The sequence below is a fragment of the Ahaetulla prasina genome, chromosome 1 (assembly GCF_028640845.1).
Source record: "Ahaetulla prasina isolate Xishuangbanna chromosome 1, ASM2864084v1, whole genome shotgun sequence".
In the NCBI taxonomy this organism is placed as follows: Eukaryota; Metazoa; Chordata; class Lepidosauria; order Squamata; family Colubridae; genus Ahaetulla; species Ahaetulla prasina.
Genome location: NC_080539.1, coordinates 39,090,224 through 39,116,044, shown reverse-complemented (window position 1 = coordinate 39,116,044; position 25,821 = coordinate 39,090,224). Strand labels below are relative to the sequence as shown.

Genomic DNA, 25,821 nt, shown 5'->3' with positions numbered 1-25,821 from the left:
CCTCAGCTGTTTATTACACTGCAGTCCAAATTCAATAGCCAGCCCAAAGAGCCATACAAAAGGAGTGGAAGGTCAATATTGAAAATATATGGTATGGCGTAGGTGTCCCTCTCCCCCCCACAGCTTGCATTGCTTGCAATCAATAATGGTCAATGCAACACGACTTTCTTAGTTGCTATGTCAGCAAGACACAAAGTCAATTCTCATGTTATGCTAGTATGAAAAAATAAAAGTGATTATTGATAAAGTTTGACTTTTGTTTGAGATTCTTGGTCTCTTTCAATTCTACCTAGAAATACTTCCTGCTGTGCCTATATGACATTATCTGTTTCTTTCTTCATTGTCCACCTCTGTATGATTTCCTTTAACCATCTTACAGTCCACATTCCAACTTAAGACAGCGTAAATCAGTCTTCTCCAAATTTATTGAACTTTTAATAACACATTTCCAGCTAGCAAGTCACTTATGGTACAAAATGCAGAATTTCTTTCTTTCATGTCCCTCATCTTCTGCAGCTCACTGGAAGGGAGAAGGGAGGGGAGTTGTTTCTGCAAACATTTGTAGTTGTTAATAGCTCCTGAACTGTTATCTTAAACTAATACTTTCTAACGAGTTTTGCTTGGCGCAAACAACTATATATTATTGCTTTTTCTATTAAAAGGACCATTGACCATGTAATGTAGAAGGCCTTGATAATTTGCCAGCACTGTTAAGACCTGTAGTCATTTAAGGCTGGTCATTAGGAAAAATGAAATGGGACTCTTGTGCCTCCCTGATGCTGAAACAATTGCACTGTTTGACCTATCAGAAGCATTTTGGACTAAAGAAGCTATAATGGCCAAGCAGTTCCTGACCCGGACAATGGGGATAAGGAGAATGAGAATCTGTTGTCTACTGATGCTGTGCTTTTTTTTAAATTGTTTGTTTTTTATAGAGCTGGGGAATCCTTATTTGCTGAAAAGCAACTCCAATATTTTATGCAGAATTATTGATTGAAAAATAGGGATTTGTAGCCACTGATTGGGTGGCTATCCCTGTGGCATTTGCATTATAGCTTCTAGTTCTGTGGTCTGTCGGGTTATTTAATCTGTTAGTTTTGCAAAACAAATAGTACATGTATCTTCCAGGGTCTATAACTTTTGAGAGCTAAAAAAATGTTCAGGCAAGTAGATTTTCATTTTGCAAAACAACAGCATTTTCAAAATATCAAATCCAGTGTGGTATTTAACATTTTGAAATTTAATGGCAGAGTATTTTGTGTAGAGTATTACTTGTTCCCAAATTTTTCTATTGAAGATGCTTTAAGTGAGAAACATTGTTTTTATGTGGAATTGGGTTTCTGCAGAATAAGATAGGATGCCAAAAGAGTTAAAAGGCCTTGTAGAATCACAACCGGCATATTTATTTTGTTATAGTTAAGTCCCTACAGAGAAATTGTTCTATATTTTAAGGAAAAATTGAGTATGTATTCTGACAAGAGAACATTCCCACAGTGAATGGGAATGCACTTCTTTAGTGCAGAAGTCATTTTCTTTCTGTTTCTGTAGTTGTAAGCAATTGAAGCTATAGGGAAAGATGATGTATTTTAAACTCTGACTGCAATTTGGAGATAGTTTTTAATTTTAGCTTCTAAGGGGATAAAACTGTTTCTCCAACATTTTTTTCTGTGACAGTAGATATTAATAAATATTGGGTACTTCCAAATTCTATCTGCATTTAGTATAATGCGGGTGGGGGGGAGATGGCTTAGCAGTTAAGATGGTTATTTGCTGGAAACCTGACAGCCCAGGTTCAAGACCTGAGCACCATGCAATGGGGTGATTTCCCATTCCTGCCCCAGCTCCTGCCCACCTAGCAGTTCAAAAGCATGCAAATGTGAGTAGATAAATAGGTACCACATCAGTGGGAAGGTAACAGCATTCCATGGCCTATGTGTGTTTGTACACACACACACACACACACACACACACAGATACACATACACACACACACACTATCCACATGCCATGAAAGCAATCCTAGAATATGAGCTTTCTTGATTAGTTAATTTAGAACCAACTTTTTTTCTCCTTCCACCCCATCCTTTCCTACACTGAATCAAACATACAAAGCATAGGAACTGTTGTGGCCTGTCAGCCACTGACCCTCCGGCAGCCGAATCAGATGGGGCAGAGTGGGAGTAAGGGCAATCTGAGAGCTCTGAGGGGGAAGAGGAAATGGAGCTGTCAAGAGATAGAGAGGTGGAGCCTTGGCTGTCCATTAGCCCCCAGATGGAGAGTCAACAGCCCCCAGGTCCGGAGGTGGCTGATGAGGAAGAGGAGGAACAGCTGGGCCCTGTACCTGATGTGTGAATGCGCAGAAGGCAGAGAGGAGAGGAGAGCAATGGGACTTTCTGGGCCAGTCCTCGGGATGGAAGAGCCACCGCTGCTACCTAAGCCCCACCATAGCTCTGGGGATAAAAGGCAGGGAGCAGAGACGAATAGGTGTGGCAGACAACTATTCATCTTTCTGTTGGTCAGCCACTGATAGTCCGAACTGAATCCTGTCTGGAACTGTATTGGATTTCTTTCTTGGAATCTGCGGCGCTGAGACTCAGGCATGCCTTCAAAGGGAGTGTGTGTGTCTCTGCTGCAGGAAAAAGAGCAAGCGCACCTTCCAGGACTTCCGTTACAAGTGTGGTGTGAAATAGAGACTCCTGGTATGTTGGAGTCATTTCAGGAGGAAAGGGAGTGAGCTTCGCTTTCCACAGGCACTTAGAGACTTCATTAGCCTGCTGTGTGTGTGTGAGAGAGAAGCTCTTTGCCGGGGTTTCTGGTGCTCCTAAACAAGGAATGTTTCATTAAAAACAGCGTGCTTGTCGTGTTTGGGGAACTGGGTCAGAACAGGAACTCTCATTCCTGATTGTACAATTCAAGAATCCCATGTGTCAGAAGAGACACTATTGCAATGTCCTTCCTGTTAAAGACTACTTCAGCTTCAATCACAACAATACAAGAGCAAACAATAGATTTAAACTTAATATTAACCGCTTCAATCTTGATTGCAGAAAATATGACTTCTGTAATAGAGTTGTTAATACTTGGAATACACTACCTGATTCTGTGGTCTCTTCTCAAAATCCCCAAAGCTTTAACCAAAAACTGTCTACTATTGACCTCACCCCATTCCTAAGAGGTCTGTAAGGGGCACGCATAAGAGCACAAACGTACCTACCGTTCCTGTCCTATTGTTTCCTTTCACTGTATCCAATTAATATAGTTACTACATACTTATGCTTATATATATATATCTGCTTATATATTATATAGTTATTTTCATGCTTATGCTTATATATACTGTTGTGACTAAAATAAATAAATAAATAAATAAATAAGTAAATAAGTAAATAAATAAATAATAAATAAATAAATAAATAAATAAATAAATAAATAAATAAATAAATAAATAAATAAATAAATAAATAAATAAAAAAAAAAGAGGAGCCAGGGCCAGTCCTATCATAGCCACAAAAACAGCAGCCACATTGTAGGAGGAATGAAGTCTCAAATACAGTCTCCTTAGCCTGCAGCAGTAACTTCCTGGAGCCATACTTCCCCAGTTTTCAGGAGGTTCCTACCGTTTCAATTGGTTACCCTGTAGGAATCTCTCTGGAGGGGTTGGAATAGCAGGAAAAGAAAGGATGTTGGAGGGAATGGCAGGCGTTGTTAGACTGTTCCTATATAGTGCAAACAGAGCACAGGCTTTTTATACAAAAAAATCCCACTCCAATCACTGGTTTACCTAAGTAACAGTCCTGTATGAATAATGCTGGGCTGTATGCATTAGCAGATCAGCTTATTATAGGATACCCGCCTGTGTTCCTAAGATGAGAATAAAAGAAATATTTCTGTTCTGCATGCATAACTAAGGTTTGTTTGGCCTTTAAAGCAGAATTATGACTATCTTGTGATAAATACAATAAAAACAGCTGAAAACTCATAAAAATGCTGTTTAAGTAATAAACATTTAGCATTTCTTGCTCCTGTTTCTCCAGATTAAATTTCTTGTCCTTAAGACCATAGCTCTAAGCAACTATACAATTGCCTTATTTTTATCATGGAACCTGACTGCATTTTATTGAGCATTCATTTTTTTGAAATGCTACACTGTGAAAATAGTGTTGCTTTTTCCTGCTTGTTTCTTGATAATTAAAGAGAATTATACCTGTATCAAGCATGCCTCTTAAAAATTTGTTACATAGTTAGTAGTGTTAAAAAGTAATATTTGGGTCAATGCTGTGTATGGATTTTTGTAGATTTTCTACTCAGTGAGGCATGCAGTCAATACCTAATTTCTCAGGAGATATACTGCACTCAACGTATCGAGCTTCTTTTAAATACTCTAGGCTCTGCGTACCAAGTGCATAAGACTGGTTTTAATTTGCCATCATTGATGGACATCAGAGGAGTATGAACTGTCTGAATTAAATTTGTTCCAGCATGTGTATATCAGAGCAGGATGGTAGGTGAGACAATTCAGGTGCCGCCTGCCCTATTCTATTAACAAATGAATTACAGGACTGATGTTAGCAGCTTTACTCTTTCTCTAAAAGAGCTGCAAATCAACATCTCATTATGCTTTATTAATTTGGGAAAACAGCTCCAAAGCAGGCTTGTTCGTAGCTTAAAATATGAGTATGGCAGTTCCATATATGGAGTTTAATATGAAATTCAGCCTTGTATTCAAAACCACATTCGGTTGTGAAACAGCCAAGTTGGAGAGGAGATGCCTTTGTACAGTCTCATGTAGTTTGAGATAAATTTATTATGAGGATTTTTTTTCTTTGTATTATTTCTCTTTATGAAAAATGTACAGCGTAGCTTACAAAATTAAGACAATAAATAAAATGCAGATTATACAAGGTTTTGGAATGCAGAACAAAAGCAAAAAGCAGATTAGAACTGGCACAGCTGTTTTTTTTTTAAAGCATATTGACTAGATTACTACATTGACTAGACTAGTAAATCAAAGTAGAAGCATACTGAATAAATATCATTGTTAAAATATTTAAATGCTGCTTTTCTGGGGCAGGGATTGAAAAGCAGTATACATAACAAACTGTATAAAAATAACTAATATAATATCAAGATGACAAAAGCTACATAAGGTATTATTAAAATCAGTATCGTAAATTAAAAAAATGTATGAAATTTGAAGGGAAAAAGAATGTGGATTTATCCATGCAAATTGAACTCATACTGACTAAATCCAAGTGTCATGAAACCATTCATTAGATGGCCATAGCCAAAATTTCTGGCTCTATCTGTTTACTTTTATGTTGTTATCTTGAGATTAAAAGGTTAACATTTATTTATAGAAGAAGCTGTGAAAGAAATTTGCTTAGCTAAATTGACTAACCATTGTATTTCTTGGCTAGTAATATGGTTGGTTAGAAAATATATTTTATTTAATTTGTCTTTTGATTTATTACTAAATTTATATCTTGCCTTTCTAGTATTTTAAGGCCAATGGTTCTCTATCTCAGCAATTAGTACCTTGGATCACGGAATTCTGAGATTTGAAGTACACAGATCTTAATATTGCTGTGGTTGAGAAACACTGCTTTAGGAGGTCTTTGACTTTGTTTTTCATTGCATTAACATTATTGTGTTTTATTCAATTAAAAAATACTGAGAATAAAACACAATAAGATTAATGCAATGAAAAATAAAGTCAAAAGATTGGTGAAAGAGATGTATTTTAACATCTTCCTAAGTGGCGAGAGAATGAAGGCCAAGAAGTGAATATAATGTGTGATTTAATGGTCAGATGAAAAACTTCCTTTCTAAAGTACTTAATGAGGTTCTAGTAGGAGAAAGATCTTAAAGAGGTCCCCTTCTACTGATTTGAGTAACAGGGCAAATTCATAGTAGAATATATATATGTGTGTGTGTGTATGTGTGGTGTGTGTGACTATAAAGGCTACCTATGGAAAAAATGTGAGTTGGTTTATGAGTGTTGTATAGATATCTGAGCTCTTTTTTTATTCATAAAGTAACAAAAGTTATTATTGGGGATACACTGAAAATGTAGGAAGCTTTCACTTATCGGAGACAGTGAGGTAAGAGTGAGAAAACTTTCAGATCAGCCAATTGCTTGAAGTGTAACATTTGCTCTGCCATTCACTAACAGAGAAGCTGTTTTGTCCAGCCGCCCTGATTTTAAAGTAAACAGAGATCCTTGACAGCAAGAGACATCCTGCATGATAAAAACTTGTTTTTAATTGAAAGTATGCCCCCCCCCATTTTTCTCTTGACTTAATTGCATACTGAAGCTATGATTTAACTGAATTTATGATTCAGTGAACATAATGCAGAGATAGGCAGAACATTTAGGTGATTTTCATGGTGATGGTACAACACATTTTTGGAGAATATATCACCAGTCTAATCACAGACTGTATTGGTATCTCCTCCAACCTGATACTGTAATGTTGCAATAGAGAAACTGGCTATGAGGGAATAGCATCTGCCCAGCATTGCACTATAAATTAGGTATGGAAGAGGGTGTTTTTTTTGGGGGGGGGGCTTTGTGGAGAGTTGCTGAATTTGTTACAAGAATCCAATCTTGTAGATGAGCAGCCTGATGAGTGTACTCTTCCTTGGAATCCCCCCCCTTTTTTTTGCATCTCTCTGCAAGTATGGACAGGATTTTCTAGCTGTGATATCAGAAGTTTGATGTGCTTTCAGTGTCAAGGAAATATTAAAATAAGCATGCCTTTAATGCTCTGTTTTCTTTTTGTATTAAGCTTATTTGCTTAGGCTTTTGCTATAGTTTTAGGTTATTTATTTTTATGTCATTTGCTCTTTTGCTCAAGTAAGCAAAATATACTTTAAAAATAAATATAGTCTAAGTTTTTTTTTTTAAAGTTCTTTAGAGAACTGATTTCTACTGACCATAAAGATAATTCTGTCCCATTGAGAAATATATTGTAAAATATTTCACATAAGGCCCCTTGCAGATAAGGAAACTTTATACTTAATAGCAGTGACTTCTTGTATCACAGTTGTTTCTTTATCTGCTTGGTCACAGACAAAACCAAGGCAGAATTATAAGAGGTAGAATTTACCCTTCCTCTTTCTTGGCCAAATTTTGATCCATGTAGAGAAATGCTTACATACTGATGTCATCAGAAGGATTGCTGGGCATTTTAAAACTGTTGCCCGAGTTCATTTTCTTCATTTCTATGCAAAGCTGCACCTCATCACCTCATCACAAGCTTCCTAACAAACAGGAAGCAGCAGGTGAAGCTAAGCAAGATCACATCAAATACCTGTACAATTAGCACAGGGCCCCCCCAAGGCTGTGTGCTCTCCCCACTTCTCTTCTCTCTGTATACCAATAACTGCATCTCCAATGATCCATCTGTTAAGCTACTGAAGTTCGCAGATGACACAACAGTGATTGGTCTCATTCAAGACAATGACGAATCCGCATATAGACGAGAGGTCGAACGACTAGCCTTATGGTGCAACCAAAACAATCTGGAACTGAACACACTCAAAACCGTAGAAATGGTGGTAGACTTTAGGAGAAACCCTTCCATACTTCCACCTCTCACAATACTAGACAACACAGTATCAACAGTAGAAACCTTCAAATTTCTAGGTTCTATCATATCGCAAGATCTAAAATGGACAGCTAACATCAAAAACATCATTAAAAAGGACAACAAAGAATGTTCTTTCTGCGCCAACTCAGTAAGCTCAAACTGCCCAAGGAGCTGCTGATTCAGTTCTACAGAGGAATTATTGAGTCTGTCATTTGCACCTCTATAACTGTCTGGTTCGGTTCTGCAACCCAACAAGAAAAACACAGACTTCAGAGGATAATTAGAACTGCAGAAAAAATAATTGCTACCAACCTGCCTTCCATTGAGGACCTGTATACTGCACGAATCAAGAAGAGGGCCGTGGAAATATTTACAGACCCCTCGCATCCTGGACATAAACTGTTTCAACTCCTACCCTCAAAACGACGCTATAGAGCACTGTACACCAGAACAACTAGACACAAGAACAGTTTTTTCCCAAAGGCCATCACTCTGCTAAACAAATAGTTCCATCAACACTGTCAAACTATTTACTGAATCTGCACTACTATTAATCTTCTCATAGTTCCCATCACCAATCTCTTTCCATTTATGACTGTATGACTATAACTTGTTGCTGGCAATCCTTATGATTTATATTGATATATTGACCATCAATTGTGTTGTAAATGTTGTACCTTGATGAACGTATCTTTTCTTTTATGTACACTGAGAGCATATGCACCAAGACAAATTCCTTGTGTGTCCAATCACACTTGGCCAATAAAAATTCTATTCTATTCTATTCTATTCTATTCTATTCTATTCTATTCTATTCTATTCTATTCTATTCTATTCTATTCTATTCATTCCATGCCAGGATTGCACTATTTCTGAAACTGTTGCCAACAATAGATTGTTGGAGATTGGAACAGCTTTAATTCCAGGAACAGGGCATGTGTTAAACTCCTAGCTTTATCCCTAGCACCTAGGTTGAAAACAAAATGGCACTAAAAAGCACTAAACAGTGGACAACCATTTGTCTGAAATGGTATAGTGATGATATAGTAATGAAATACTCGTGCAAGGGGTTGTGTTAGGTCCCTTCCAACTATTATTCTATCTTCTATGTTAAATTTGAAAACAAAAGTTCTCAACTTGCTGAATTCATTGCCACTTTTTGGGATAAGGTAAAAGTGGGTTGTAATATGTAGAAATTTAAAGCGTACATCTATACTGTTAAATGACTACCACACAACAATTTTTATTTGGCTTAGAATTATTCAGGAGAACACTTCCCAAAGGAAAAGTTAAGCAGTCAAAAATAAACATTCTACACTTTTAATTTCACCCATTTTAAAAATAAATTATTTGGGAAAAACTATTGGTCTTTAGAAAATACTGTATCTATTTTTCATAGTTCTAGTTGAAAAAGCCTATTTGCCTACATAAAGTGACCATAACCTGATTCTAAATGAAAGTTAGCTTTTTGTTAGCAAAATATAGGCTTGCAAAAGTGTTAGATTATAGAGAGGGACATTTTTCAGACATGAAATTATTCAAATTGTCATTTTGTTTATGACATCTTAAAATAACGTAACATGTTATTTTCTCCTCTTATGTACACAGATTTACCTTTTCTTAAGAATAAAAATTGGGAACTCCAGTATTTCTGTTTCTGTTCCTTATCTTTGACAGTAATATTTAGTATGTAGATTTTATCAGAGTTCTATTGAATATAGGAAACAGCAACCCTTTCTCTTTTTCCTAAAGATTGAAGAATTTAGAAAACATGCTAATTTCCAAAATATTGTGACTCCATAGGTTGTTGTTGTTAGCTGCAAAGTCATGTCTGACCCATCATGACCCCATGGACAATGTTCCTCCAGGCCTTCCTGTCCTCTACCATCCTCTGGAGTCCATTTAACTCATGCCTACTGCTTCAGTGACTCCCATCCAACTACCTCGTTCTCTATAGGTTAACTTGAATATAAAATAACAAAAAGAAATAATGGGCTTGTACATTTAAAATTTGGAAAATCAACAATACTTTTTGCATTCTTGCCTATTTACAGAATTTCATAATCCGGTACTTGAACAGCAGTTAATATAGACAAAACATGTAAGAATTTATGTGCTTTCATCATAAAAAAGAGCTTTGCATATGTGCAGGAATGGATTTAGTTCTATTAGACTAGGCTTCCATATTTTATAGTCAAATATTGTGTTCCAGAGTCACCTGAGAAATTTTGGTAATGAAATACAGAACTTGTTGGGTCAGTGATGGGAACATCCTCTCTGGGACATCAGTTTTTTGCAGCCTCTTGCATCCCATCCTGGATCTAAACTGTCAGGTTCCTAGTGCAGAACTATGAATTGGAAAAAACAGGCTTTCCTGATACAGAGACTTCCAGATATTTTGGATTATAAATACTGTCATCTCTACTAGGCATGGATTTTTTGATTTCTGTAGTGTTATCCTCTCCCCATTTGTTATTGCTAAAGTTGAGAACGTTTTGAATGTACGTACAATGTATATATTCATTCAAGTATAGAATTCTGTCTTTTGTTTAGAAAAATTTAGAAAAGAAAGATTGTTACATGTTAGTGTGTGCATGTGTGCCTTGCTTCTCTTGCAACGCTAGCTCACGAGTCTAACTAATGTCTCCTGGATTCTTACTTTATCTTTAATGAAGTGTTTAGATGCATGTTGCTAGAAAGAGCCTTTGAAAAACTTACATATCTTTAAGATGGCTTGCGGTTTATACTAGCTCTGCTATTAAATTCTACCTACCATAAATGGTTTGCTTTTAATAATTTGGAAATAAAGCTAGATTTAAATTGAATGAACACTTCAGTCAAAAAGAGCCAAGGGATTTATGTTTTCAAGCTATGTGAAAGCATTCCTGTCTCTTTGTGCAGATATTTTGCTGCTCAAGTTGTAAGCCCACTAGAGGGCACTGTTGCCATGCTGTCGGCCATCAAGCATCTCTGGTTTAGTGGAGCAGGAAAGGCCATCACTGTTTAGTCTGCTCTCGAAGGGTCTCGGCATGACCAATGTGGACCCCATGGACTTCCTGGAACATGTGTTAGCAATTTAGGAGCAGACATTTATTTCTTTGTTTTACTGCCTGGCTCTTGGAAAAAAGTGTTGGTGCCGGGTTATGGGCTGTCTGGATCATGTCAGAGGCCATGGGGATCAAGTTCATGTGACAGGGCAAGCAAAGGGATGGAGGAGGTGAGGAAGCTGCCCCTCCCCAGGAGCAACAAATCGCTGCCTGTCTGTGGACTGCAGCCAAAAGACAGGCCTTGCGGAGTTCCTGGGACAGCTGAAAAAACACGGCATAATTCTGCCCGATTCCCTCTTTTGCTAAACTAGTGCATTAGTTTTCTTTCTTTCTTTCTTTCTTTTTTTTTAAAGAGGTGGTGGTGGTGGTGGTGACGGGGAAGCTAGCTCAGTAATAATTTCTCTTTCCTCTTTCAAACCATCAATTTAGCACCATCCCGAAGAGGAGACCTTGAAACCTTGGGCTACTGTATGTTGCAGTGGATCTGCGGAAGTCTACCCTGGGAGCGGAATTTGAAGCATCCCGAGGCTGTGCAGGCTGCAAAAACAAAGTAAAAAAAGTGTTATTTATTTAATTACATGTTCTGCTCTAACCCAGCAAAGCAGAACAGGTTGAAAGGATGGGATATATATATGTATATGTGCAGGGATCACCCTTTATAAAGAATCAATTCCTCCTCATCCCCCCCCCCCCCAAGAAAAGCCTCCTTCAGCAAATCAAAGCAAATCTAAGTATAGCTGTATGAAATAAAATACATTTTTGGATGGAAAGCATTGGCCCCTAAGTTACATTTCTGAAAGAATTGCAAGAATACAGTCAACATTAACAGTGCTTATTGCTCTTATTTTAATTAATATTTGATCGCCTTTTGTAAAAATCCATTGGAAAGCAAGCTCCTTATTGCTGAGGGAGTTGAATGGCTTCCCTCTCCTTTTTTGTATTATCTGTGCTAAAGGACAGCAGCTGGCAACTTTAATGAAGATGACAGGAGAAGGTTCTGCTAAGCTGCCTGGAGGTTCACAGATGAGGCCTTTCCTTGACAAAGCACAAGGTTTTTTTTTTGTAGTTGTTGCTCTACCTACAAGCGAGTGTGGGTCAGATTGTGACCAGATAACAGTAATGCAAGGAAGAGGACCCATGTGTGGTTGTGCTTGTGTTAGGCTCCAGGATTAATCCCCAAGGAATGAACTTTTTTTAAACAAGCACAGCCTAGATTGTGAGCCTTCTGAGGAGCCTCATAAAGTCGACATTCTGACTAATTTTGCTGCAAAGGTGCTATAGGTATTCACCTACACTTAGATCCCATTTGTTCTACAAGGAATATATTCTTATGAAACTTTTGAAACTTATCTTTCAAGGATAGGGGTTACATGCTGTCACAACAATATTGTGAGATGGCCAGTTGCTTAAGTCTATCCATCCTAACTCCCATCTGTTTTCCACTACTCTGTAGTGCATATCTCTTTAATTTAAATAGATGAAATCCGTCTGTACAGGAGTGTTTCTTGACAGCCTTAGATACTAAGACAGCTGAGCTATCTTAGTGTCTTGAATCTTAGTGTTTTGAATTTTTAAAATACAAACTAAATACAATCCTGCAGCAAAGTCTCATTGAATACAATTGGACAATTATTACTTGCAACTACAACATTCTATTTATTTGCGAGACTTTGTATAATTACCTTTAACTTGAATGGAACACATGTTTGCATGTGGCATTGATTAACTATTGGATAACAAAAAGGTTATTGATAAGTTGCTGTAAGTTTTATTTTTAAGATCTTGGTACCTTGCTTTTGAATGCAATTTTATTTTCCCCATTTATTCCCTTCTTTTTAAAGGGTATTTTCAGAAAGGCCATTCATAAGTGTGAAAAACAAAAGGAAACTGGAATTCCACCTGCTTCCTTTCCTTAAAGCATGTAATTATCCCCAGCAAAATGGAACTTGTGTGGCAGGCTCTCTGCCCTTACTGTGGGACCTAAGTAAGTGAATTATTGGGCCCCACACAGGCAGTTTCTTGGCTCATAATATACCAGCTATGCTGCAGTGGAGGGTTACAAGTGGCAAAGGCAGCAAAGTTTTAAATAGGGCAAGTCACAACAGAGGTACACAATAGGGATGGCTTGTTCTGAAGAAATCAATCTGCACATTCAGTTTGGCACTGGCTCTCTGCAGAGAGAGGGAGGGAGGTTAGCCTGCAGGCTGCAGATAATACAGATTGTATCTGTAAATGTTGACTTTGTACAGTATTGTTTAATATTTCCTCCTTTAAAACTCTTGATCACTACAATTCCCCACTACCTGCCTCTTAATGCAATTCAGTATTCAGTCAATGTTAAAAATTATTAATTCTACACTCAACAGTTAATCCCATGAAAGGATGGTACATCTCCTTTCCAAAGTCCCTTTACCATATACATGTACATATATGCTCTTTGAGATTCTTGATATTTTACTAAAAAAGATTAAATATCATTTCCAATGTTTATCTTGCTAATGTGGATTGAAGAACAAATTATAGACCCCGTTTTGAATGCCCAGATTTGATTATTCTCAAGTTAATAACTTGGGTAGTTATAAATTCTCCATTAATCTGATTAACTAGAACACTTGGTATGAGGCAACATTATATAAATTAACTAGCCTAATGCAGAGAAAGGTTTTGTAAATCTGTATATCTCTTTCGCCTCTTTCAATTCTTATATGAAACATCTTTATTTTTATTAGAAGGGGTAAATTTTATGTCAGATAAGATGTAGTATTAAGCCAAATGACTATATTGGGTATTTGACAAGTCAATTAATTGGATTTTGGGCAAAAGAAATGAAGAAAGCATCTGCTGGAGAATTTGTGAAGCTAAAGTTGTCTGGTGTTAAGCCAGCTTTTTGCCAAAGATGGCTTTGGATTCTAGCATGCATTAGGCTTTCTGGAATGAAAGGAATTATTAGCTTAAACAACAGGAGCACCCAGATTTGGTACTGACAAGCTAGTCTATTTCATTTAAATTATTAGTACTGCAGATAGTTCTCTGTTAATAATGACAATTGGTACTGAATTGGAATTGCACTAAATAACATAATTCTATAGTGTTATGTCATGTGGCCACATCGTTTAACAATACAGTTACAGTTGCTGTTGCTAAGCAAACACTGTGCAAATTGTTAAGTGAGGACCTCGTATACTGCTTCCTGCTGATTACCCATTGACTGCTTGTGGGAAGCTAGCAGGGAACATTGGAAATTGCCTTCATGTGATTGCAGCCTGCTGGAATGTTAAAATTGTGAGCCAGACACTGAGTGTCCAGATCACTGTCATGTGACCGCAGGGATATTGCGAGGGCCAGAACTGAGGATCAATCATAAGTACCGCTTGTTTAGCACAAATAGTGGTTAAAAACACCTGTACTTGGAAAGAAGCAGCTCCTCATAATTTGGCACAACATGGACCACACAATGGGGCATGAACATAATGTGGTATATAAGATTTTTAAAGCAATTAAACAAGGAAAGGCTGAATGTCTGTACAGGTAGTCCTCAACTTATGACCACAATTGAGCCCAAAATTTCTGTTGCTAGGTGAGACATTGGTTAAGTGAATTTTGCCCCATTTTACAACCTTTCTTGTCACAGTTGTTAAGCGAATCACTGCAGTTGTTAAGCTAGTAATACGGTTGTTAAATGAATCTGGCTTCCCCAGCATAACATTTTGTTTGTTATATTTGCCAAAATCTTGACCTTGTATAGGTATGTAAAAATCTTGACCTCATATGGGTGTGTATTGTGGTGACTGGTGCAAGGTCTAGCCCTCTTATCTGGAGTTAGTGTTCACACGTGACCTCTGATGAAATGGATTGTTGGCTTGATCCTTGTTCTCCTGGCATTTTAGGGAATCCAGGAATTAAAAGTAATCAAGTTTAATATGTTACATGAAAATAACTGATAAGTCTTTAACTGGTGAAGCATATTGGGTGGATGGGATAGAGAGAGCTGGATAGAAGAAAGTGGAGGCATATCTGATTCTTGAGATTCTAAAATCTCTGCCCATGGCAGCTCTCATACTGGACACTACAATAGTAGAGTCAGAGAAAAATGAGAAGTGGATCAAGAGGAAAACTTAAGCATCCATCAACTTCTTTTTTTCCAAATACTTTTCTTGCTATTTTCCCAGGGTCTGCCATGCATGTCTAATCTAAAGCTGCATAAAAGCTGAAGTAAAGAAGTTGTTTTCATGGTGTATTTTCCTGTTATCCCTGGAATATGGGATAACAGGGCTAGAATCCAGAAGACCCTGAGTTCCACCTTAGGCACAAAACCAGCTGAGTGACCATTGGCCAGCCTCTCTTTCAGCCTTAGGAAGGAGGTGATGTTAAACTTCTTTCAAAAAACCTTGCCGAAAAAAACTGCAGGGACTTGACCAGGAAGTTGCCAGGAGTCAGAACTGACTTAAAGACACTTAGATAGATAGACAGACAGCAGTAAGGAAGGGAGGTTGATAAACATCAATTGCCTTGCCCCACTTTAATAGAAATGCTTTGTACTAACAAAGATATTGTTGGGATAACTATATCTAGTTGTCTACCTCTGATTTAACCAGTTGCAAATAATTATTTGAGCACTCTTAGTATCTGTTTTCAGACCTGACAAACATTCAGCATACATGAGCTTTTTTTAAGGGAGCAGATTCTTACATTTAGAGACTTGCTTGCACATGGCCTATTCTTTTATTCTTTTGGCTAGTATGCTTTCCCCTCCCTCATACATCGCTTCGTCCATATCTAGACTGTAGGAGGTGTTCCGTTTCTTTTCACAGTAAATTTAGTGATATTGTGGGGGTTTTTTAAACTGTAGGACAGAACTTCCTATCAAAGTTATACTTAATTACTGGCCAGTCTTGTTCTAAAAGAAAGCAGATGCTATAGACAATAGGTCTGTGGTTGAATCTTCCTCATATTAAATTAAACAGCCTGGCTAGGTGGCTCAGTGGCTAAGTTGCTGACCTTGTCGATCAGAAAGGTCAGCAGTTCGGTGGTTCAAATCCCTAGTCTCCTGCGTGAGCAGAGGGTTGGATTAGATAACCTCCAAGGTCCCTTCCAACTCTGTTACTGTTAAACGATAACTTAAAACTGCTGAATTACAAAAGTTTTTTTTTCCATTTCCAAAGCTTCCAAGAAACAAAGATCCATGCGAGCATTTAAACTGGGAAACTGATTACTGTGAGAAATGGTGATCCATCTCTCTTTTGCTTGATGTGCTCAAGCAGAGGCTGGGCACCCTCTGCAATGGATCCTTTCCTTTGGATTCCTGCCTTTAAGGCATAACAGAACTGACAGTGATCTAGACCAGAGATCAGTACAGTACATTCCAGTAGTAAAGGCTAAATAATAATGTGTTTATTCTGGGCTACTGAAGTTGTGTATGGGAGTGTTTGTGTGTGTGTGTGTGTGTGTGTATTTGTTTTAGCACAGAAAGATGTGGATGTTGGGGTGGATTAAGCCTGTATAAGCAAGCAATTGACAAACATGTTGACTTCAAGACAGCTTCTGAATAGTGTGACACTTACCAATGGTATCAGGATAGTAGGTGAAAGCCACTGGAAACTTCTGTTGAAAAAAAGCTAAAATATTGGGACCTTTGAGGTCCATTTTTGGTCTGCCTCTTTTTAAATATTTTAATTTTTCCTGTTAAAAGTAATCTTTTAGAGAAGATTTGAAGGCTGCGATAAGCACAAATCCCAAGGTTTTCTCAGTCCTTACCTTGTAGAAATAATTTAAAGGGTAGAAGAGGCACATTGGTTTGATTCATAGGTAGGCATAATCTTTGCTATAGCATTCTCTGCTATACAAAAGAATGTACAGTTTAACTTAGAACTTTATTAAGCAAGAAACACTTTCTTGATTTGGTGCAATTTTGGAATTACCTAAGATTGGTATTCCATATACTTAATTGAGAATAAGCCTCACTGAACTGAATAGACATAAATAAGAATAGCAAAATTATCAAATACCATCAGTATATAACATCTATTTAAGAGCAACAAGGAGGAATCAGGTGAACTCTTTAAAATGTGGCTATTAATAGGAAAGAAAGAAAGCTTATCCTGGGAGGAATTTTTTCTCTTACAGTTACAAAAGATTTGGCAGGAGCTCTTGTGAATTTATTTTCTCGGCCATAATTTTATGTAGTCTAATATCTGTCTGTAAAGAGTTAATATAGAAGAGAGGGAGATTTGCTAATTATTCTTGGTTCCCAAAGAATTTGTTAGCTTCCAAAGGGAGGATTACCATTTTGCCCCCAATCTCATAAGTGGCTCATTCTTATGGTTCTAGGCTTCTTGATGAACTGCCTGATTCAGTAACAAGGTGGGCTCCTGCAGGAGAAAACTGCGGTAAGTGTAAACACATGTGAGCATTATTATATTTCTCCCTTGAGGGTGGCCACTCAAATTGCCTAGTTTATGACTCCAAATGGCCAATATTTCTATTTCAAACTTGGCTTGAAAATGCTGAAAGGTGCACCTTCACAGTGGAGGAGAAAAGGATACGCTTCTGTTTCCTCCAAGCTTATCAAGCTATCGACCTGGTCAAAATCGTTTTCCCTTGCTTTCCTGCTTTTGCCTTCAGCTGGGCACAGCATACTGCAATGCCTTCTAGAGAAGGGGTGTCAAACTCTATTTCATTGAGGGCCACATCAGGGTTGTGTTTGATCTCGGGGGGCTGGGTGATTGTGGCCAGGCTGGGCATGGCCAGCTCGATCTCACTCTGGTCAGGGGCACCTGTGGCCCGAGTGCTCTGCCAGCAAAAATGGAGCCCATCCAGCCCATGGGCCTTGAGTTTGACACCTTTTCTAGAGCTACCATGAATGAAAAGAATCTCTTACACCTTTCATAAAAGTGAACTATCCTTAATATTTGGCCTTGGTTTGGTCACCTCAAGTCAAGTTGATTTGGTGTTTTTCTAAAAGAAGAGTGTGATGTGTACTTTATAGACATGCCATAGAGATGCTTCTTTCAGTGAGAGATGAGGGAATAGATGGCTAATGCTATTTTTTTTTTGTAAAATACCAAAATCCAACAATAGCTAGCTTATTATAGTTTTGAAAGAAAGTTAGAAACAAACGGATACTGAATACCATATTTATTTTTGTCTTGTTAAAAAACAGTGATGCTGCTAGATTGATATCTTGCTTCTGTTTGTTCAGTTTAACTTGCTCTATGATTCTGAGACAAAATGTTCACACAAGAAGTTAAAATGCAGTAATTATATAGTATATACCAGCATACTGTTCAGTTTGGCGAAGCCTAAATTATTTTGTTAAAGACATTTAAAGCTTATTTGGAAAGAATGATTCTGCAAAATGTATGTTGCTGCAAAATATATAGGTTATTTAAGAGCACTTTTATATTTCCTAATGATTGCCAATATGGAATTTGCCTTTCTTTGTAGGAGATGAAAACTGGTTCAGTATTGATACTGAGCCTCCATCACAATCACAAATCAGTTTCCAATCACCTGGCTAAAATCCCATAAACCTGCATGTGATAATGGGTGGGGTTTTTTTGTTTTTTGTTTTGGTCCCCATAATTGTATAGTAAATAGCATTTACCAAGACACACTTGAACACACTTGTAAGTTTATTTATTTATTTATTTATTATTTAGACTTTTATACCACCCTTCTCCCGAAGGACTCAGGGCGGTGTACAGCCAAATTAAAAATATACAATATACAATATTAGAACAACAAATTAAAATAACATATTATATAATGGCCGAAAAATTTAAAAGTTTAAATGTAAAACCGTCAAATTGACCCCAATAAAACACAGTACCCCAATTTAAAATTATTAAAATTCAAATTTCAGAATTTAAAAATTTAAAGTTAAAAATTAAAAATTAAGCCAGTCCCGCTTGAATGAACAAGTACGTTTTCAATTCACGGCAAAAGGTCCGAAGGTCAGGTAGTTGACGCAAACCAGGGGGAAGTTCGTTCCAGAGGGTAGGTGCTCCTACAGAGAAGGCCCTTCCCCTGGGGACCGCCAGCTGACATTGCTTGGCGGACGGCACCCTGAGAAGACCCTCTCTGTGTGAGCGTACGGGTCGGTGGGAGGCATAGGGTAACAGCAGGCGGTCCCGTAAGTACCCGGGCCCTAAGCCATGGAGCGCTTTAAAGGTGGTAACCAACACCTTGAAGCGCACCCGAAAGACCACAGGTAGCCAGTGCAAACTGCGCAGGAGTGGTGTTACCCGGGAGCAGTGTGTGGCTCCCTCAATCACCCACGCAGCTGCATTCTGGACTAACTGAAGCTTCCGAGTGCACTTCAGGGGTAGCCCCATGTAGAGAGCATTACAATAATCCAGATGGGAAGTGACTAGAGCGTGAGTGACCGTGCATAAGGCATCCCGGTCAAGAAAGGGGCGCAACTGGCGAACCAGGCGAACCTGGTAAAAAGCTCTCCTGGAGACGGCCGCCAAATGATCTTCAAACGACAGCCGTCCATCCAGGAGAACGCCCAAGTTGCGCACCCTTTCTGATGGGGCCAGTGACTCGCCCCAACAGTCAGCTGCGGTTGCAGCTGACTGTACCGGGGTGCCGGCATCCACAGCCACTCCGTCTTGGATGGATCATAAGCTTCCTAACAAACAAGAAGCAGCCGGTGAAGCTAAGCAGAATCACATCAGATACCTTTACAATTAGCACAGGGACCCCCCCAAGGCTTTGTGCTCTCACCACTTCTCTTTTCTCTGTATACCAATGACTGCATCTCTAACGATCTATCTGTTAAACTACTGAAGTTCACAGATGACAACAGTGATTGCTCTCATTCGAGACAATGATAAATCCGCTTATAGACAGGAGGTTGACCAATTAGCGACTGGACCAATCTGGAACTGAACACACTCAAAATCGTAGAAATGGTGGTAGACTTTAGGAGAAACCCTTCCATACTTCCACCTCTAACAATACTAGACAACACAGTATCAACAGTAGAGACCTTCAAATTTCTAGGTTCTACCATATCGCAAGATCTAAAATGCATACCTAACATCAAAAACGTCATCAAAAAAGGACAACAAAGAATGTTCTTTCTGCACCAACTCAGAAAGCTCAAACTGCCCAAGGAGCTGCTGATACCGTTCTACAGAGGAATTATTGAGTCTGTCATCTGCACCTCTATAACTGTCTAGTTTGGTTCCGCAACCCAACAAGACAAATACAGACTTCAGAGGATAATTAGAACTGCCGATAAAACGATTGCTACCAACCTGCCTTCCATTGAGGACCCGTATACTGTATGAGTCAAAAGAGAGCTGTGAAAATATTTACAGATCCCTCACATCCTGGGCCCAATGAAGTTGTTGAAGTGCTGTCCCGGTGTTTGGAAGCTGTATGGGTCTGGATGGGGAGAAACAGGCTCAAGCTTAATCCCTCCAAGACGGAGTGGCTGTGGATGCCGGCACCCCGATTCAGTCAGCTGTTGGTGGCGAGTTACTGGCCCCAAAGGATAGGGTGCGCAACTTGGGTGTCCTCCTGGATGATCGGCTGTCGTTTGAAGACCATTTGACGGCCGTCTCCAGGAGGGCCTTCCACCAGGTTCGCCTGGTTCGGCAGTTGCGCCCCTTCCTTGATCGGGATGCCTTATGCACAGTCACTCATGCGCTCGTTACCTCTCGCTTGGATTACTGTAATGCTCTCTACATGGGGCTCCCCTTGAAGTGCGCTCGGAGGCTTCAGTTAGTCCAGAATGCAGCTGCGCGGGTTATAGAGGGAGCTACGCGTAGCTCCCATGTAACACCGCTCCTGCGCAGACTGCACTGGCTGCCTGTGGCCTTCCGGGTGCACTTTAAGGTGTTGGTTATGACCTTTAAAGCGCTCCATGGCTTAGGACCTGGGTACTTACGGGACCGCCTGCTGTTACCACACGCCTCCCACCGACCCGTACGCTCTCACAGAGAGGGATTTCTCAGGGTGCTGTCCGCCAAACAATGTCGGCTGGCGGCCCCCAGGGGAAGGGCCTTCTCTGTGGGGGCTCCCACATTCTGGAACGAGCTTCCCCCGGGTTTACGCCAAATACCTGACCTTCGGACATTTCATCGCGAACTCAAGTCTCATCTTTTTATCCGCGCGGGGCTGGCTTAAATTGGGATTTTAATGTTAAATTTATTAATTTTAAACGGGGTTTTAGTATGGTAAATTTTAATCACTGGGCTAATTTAAATAAGTTTTTTAAATCGTATTTTAAACTTGTATATTGTATTGTCGGTTTTATTATGCCTGTACACCGCCCTGAGTCCTTCGGGAGAAGGGCGGTATAAAAATCAAATCAAATAAATAAATAAATAAATAAATAAACTGTTTTAAATTCTACCCTCAAAACGACGCTATAGAGCACTGCACACCAGAACTAGACACAAGAAAAGTTTTTTCCTGAACGCCATCACTCTGCTAAACAAATAATTCCCTCAACACTATTGAACTATGTACTAAGTCTGCATTACTATTAATCTTCTCATTCTTCCCATCACCCATCTCCTTCCACTTATGACTGTATGACTGTAACTTTGTTGCTTGTATACTTACAATTTATATTGTTTCCTGATTTATTTATTTATTTTGTTTGTTTACATTTATATCCCGCCCTTCTCCGAAGACTCAGGGCGGCTTACAGTGTGTAAGGCAATAGTCTCATTCTATTTGTATATTTACAAAGTCAACTTATTGCCACCCCCCCCCCCAACAATCTGGGTCCTCATTTTACCTCCCTTATGAAGGATGGAAGGCTGAGTCAACCTTGGACCTGGTGGGACTAGAACCTGCAGTAATTGCAGGCAGCTGTGTTTTAATAAGAGGCTTCTTACAGCCTGAGCCACCACGGCCCTTATTTGCTTATTTGTACCCTATGACTATCATTAAGTGTTGTATGTTATGATTCTTGATGAATATATCTTTTCTTTTATACACACTGAGAGCATATGCACCAAGACAAATTCCTTGTGTGTCCAATCACACTCTATTCTATTCTATTCTATTCTATTCTATTCTATTCTATTCTATTCTATTCTATTCTATTCTAAAAAAGACATGTCTACTTCCTTAAAGTCATTTGTTAGGAAAACTTTCTTTAAAGCAGTTTTGAAATGTTAAATGAATCAATATGAGTACATATGCTATTTTAATTCCAATTTCCCTTGCTGGAAGCTCTTGAGTATCTGTTTTAAGTGGCTTGAATTATTTGGTGTAATCAGCAAAATTAGCCACCTCCAGATTATGAACAGCAGTGGCATCAGTACTTGGTAATTCAAGTAAACAATGTCCAATGTCTAGCAGTCTCCTTTAGAAGAGACTTGTTGACACTTTTAGAAGAACTGGAACCTAGTGGTATTGTTTCTATAAAACAATTATTTTCCAGCAAGGTTTGTCCTATTGGCTTGAAAAGTTTTGCTAATGTTTCTAATAGTTCACTTGAAACAAATATTAAACTAAGCACCCTATCACTTCTTACATTGCTCCTTAAAACCATTAACTATGGTACTTTTCCTGGATTAAAGATGAATTTTCCTGTAGTATTTTTTCTAATAGAGGTTGATTTAAGGACATGTAATACTGTTAAGAGATCAGCATTTATACATTTTGACTTGTCTGTGGCTGAATACCATCTGGTCCTGTCAACTGAATTTCAAGGAACTATTTATGTCACTATTTCAGAGTTTCTATGTGTATTAATTCAAATATGAATATTGTCATACATTTCCAGGATAATTCATTTAGTTTCTCTGCAGTGTCTTGATAATTTTTTCATGTCCCTGTCTCCTTTACTACCCAACCGTTTATAACTTCATTAGAAGGTATTTCTATAATTTTAATCATTAATGCTCTTAGTCCAAATTGGCCCACAATTATTATGTTGTTTGTTGTAACCCATATTATGCCCTTGCATGCTTCCTGAGTTTATATTCCATTCTCTTGTTTTTTATAAAGGATTTTTTTTTATTAGTAGCTTGTTCGATGCTTCACAGAAACTACTTTGGTGGCTTTTTTGGGCTTAATAATATTATCTAAGTTGTGGTACACATTCTAGCAGGGTTTCTGCTAGTTTGAAAAACAGCAAGCATTCTGTGGAGATGGTAGCCTTTCGTTTTTGTTTTTGACAAGTTTCTTACCCTGGACGTCCCTATTTGACAAACCTGTTTCCATTTGATTTACTAACACATCTTATGAAATAAAAGGATTAAGATGTCCTCAGGTTGATCCCATTTTTGATGACTAGGCAGGTTTTTTTTTGACAATAATATTGATGTAGTTTCTCATTGCCTTCTTTTAGAATTTTTTTAAATGTCCAATAAGACTAAAATTCTCTGGTATTCTTCTCTCTGAGCACTAAGCAGGGCTGAGTCTAGATAACCTTTTTAGCCGAGGAAGATTGGTCGGGTGCTGCTGTTGGCTGAGAACTTATTTCACCTTCTCATTAGGCTTTATATCTTGCTTCCCTTTGTTCAATGGATAACTGTATGAAAACAATTATTCTGAATATCTCCTTTATTAGATGTGGAATGCACATTTTGCCATTTTCTGGGAAGATTACTGTTTCCACTTTACATAAAATATCTCATTTTTAATGTAACATTCAGATAAACCTAACATTTTTGGTAGGTTGTTTGTTTGTTTGAAAAGGTTTGCAATATAACCCTGAGTGGCTCACAAGAACATAATAGTTTATTTATAATCCCACTTTTGGAATTTGTTCTTAAGTCGGAAAAAAAACCCTATGCTATAGGTGTAATAGCAGCCACATCGATTGCATTTTTGAATGTTAACACTACAAAAATGCAAGGAAGTCAAGAGATCATAAGGCAAGTTATAAGAAGACAAAGATAGCATGATTTGTACCTTGGATCAAATAGCCTCGACTGCAAATTGTGAATGTTTATTTTCTTTACACTGATGAACAACTATGTGCTTGTCTCCAATTCTTCTCAACTAGGTTAAGATACTAAGTAAAGGGTTTGCTCATATATACTCACCTTTATTTTAAAGGTATACACTTGAGTTTCCTATCCCTACCCCCCATCTTTTTTTTTGGTTGTTTTTGTTTACATTTATATCCCGCCCTTCTCCGAAGACTCAGGGCGGCTTACAGTGTATAAGGCAATAGTCTCATTCTATTTGTATATTTTTTACAAAGTCAACTTATTGCCCCCCCAACAATCTGGGTCCTCATTTTACCTACCTTATAAAGGATGGAAGGCTGAGTCAACCTTGGGCCGGGCTTGAACCTGCAGTAATTGCAGGCTACTGTGTTCTAATAACAGGCTTCTTAATAGCCTGAGCTATTCCGGCTATTTTTTCTTTTCAGATGTATCCTTCTAGAATAAAATCTGGAGTTTAGTATTACTAGCCCTATGCTCTGAGTTTGTACATCATATTTAAATATGTTCATGTTACATGGCATGAAATAAACTGGTGTGTTTGTGTTTATTTGTAGTCTTGTAGCAACATCAACTTTTTCAGCTACTCATTCCAAATTGTCAAGTAACTATATTAAGCTAATGCACATCTGTTTAATTGGTCAGTAGAATGAACCTAAGTGGGCCATGATGTAATCAGTGGTTATAGTGACATGAAAAGCAATATAAACTTTGCATTATTTCTTTGAATTCTGTGAAAATGCCTGATAAAATACGTGTATTTTGTACAATGGAAAAATCTATAGTTGTCACCAAGGCATTTGATTAGACAATGTTGAAAGTAGAATGAGGGACTAGAGAGATACATTGCTTAATCTAGTAAATTCTTGTAGGATTAAAATTAGATTATGTGTGTTAACTGGTCTGTTGTTTTTTTCCAGATGAAATAGTCAGATTTTTTAAAAATGTCTCTAATTTAAGATACGATGAAAAACCCCAATATGAAATATTGAGGAACATCCTTTCGAATGGCCTGGAAGAAAAAGGAATTTGTTACAAGGAAACACTGGATTTAACCTCTGTTCAAACCTCTCTAAATGAATGCACAATTCACCACAGGAAAGTAAGTAATGAAACAATAAAGGTCAAATCTAAATAAATAAGGGGTAATAATACATCTTGTAAGGATTAGTTAATTTTAAATCAAATTTAATATTTGGAGAAATTAAACTTGTGGAAGGAGTGTATGAAATGTCTTTTTCAAATTATTCCTTTTAATTGCTGAATTGAAAATGTGATAATTTTTGAGGGAAACGGAAGAAAGAAAAAACAATAGAGGTAAGGATCAAAGAGATCCCCGATATGTCCTTAGCAGATAATAGAGGCTGACTCAAAAGCTACATAGGACCAAAAGGACCAGGTTTGTACATAGATTGAAGATCTCCATGAAATATCAAAATAGACTAGACTGGAGAAAGCGGCAGTAACCAATCATGCTTTCAGAGGAACAGCATCAATATTTCCATGAAGTCGTTCAGTACTAAGCTTGCTTTACAGGAGTTTCACCTTGGAAGAGCTTCAGATTATTGCTAGAGACAGATTAAGATGCTGAGCATTTGTCAATTCAGTCACTTGGGAGTAAAAAAAGGACTCTGTGTCACTAAGTAAACTGTAAAGTAGATTATGCTACATTTTTAAGCATATTGATATACTTATTATTATATATTATTATACTTATTATTATTACTTATTATTATTATATTGATATACTGACCATCGTGTTATAAATGTTGTACCTTGATGAACGTATCTTTTCTTTTATGTACACTGAGAGCATATGCACCAAGACAAATTCCTTGTGTGTCCAATCACACTTGGCCAATAAAAATTATATTCTATTCTATTAGTTTCTGATTTAAGGTATGGAACAAGCATTGTTCAGTGTTAAAGTGCTAAACCTTCAGATTAGATAATCTAGTACATTATTGAATTATGACATTTTCTTGGATAGGATCCAAAACAGAAAATCACACTCAAGTTGGGGGATATTGTCTTCCTTGGAGCAGATATGTTTAATTTCATTTTCTTTCTGCATAATATAGTTTGTATTCTGTGGTATTTGTGAATAATCATGAATGCCAGCAACTTTCCACAGACCATATTTAAAGCAGTTACTTTTTATTGTTCCAGCTATTTCATGTTCTCTACCACTAGCACCAACCTCGAGATTTTATTTTTTAGCCGTATTTTCATTCTTGCCTTCCAAAAGCTCTGTACTTG

The 25,821-nt window shown here is 37.9% G+C and overlaps 1 protein-coding gene across 3 annotated transcripts in view; it reads left to right on the top strand.

The window, feature by feature from the left end:
• VRK2 (VRK serine/threonine kinase 2) overlaps positions 1-25,821 on the top strand; it is a 59,569-nt gene that overhangs the window by 25,576 nt on the left and 8,172 nt on the right. For all 3 annotated transcript variants that reach the window (XM_058164881.1, XM_058164883.1, XM_058164882.1), the window contains exons 9-11: positions 11,069-11,189; positions 16,967-17,025; positions 24,483-24,664. In XM_058164881.1, coding sequence (XP_058020864.1) covers positions 11,069-11,189; positions 16,967-17,025; positions 24,483-24,664 — 362 coding nt within the window. The remainder of the gene's footprint in view (positions 1-11,068; positions 11,190-16,966; positions 17,026-24,482; positions 24,665-25,821) is intronic.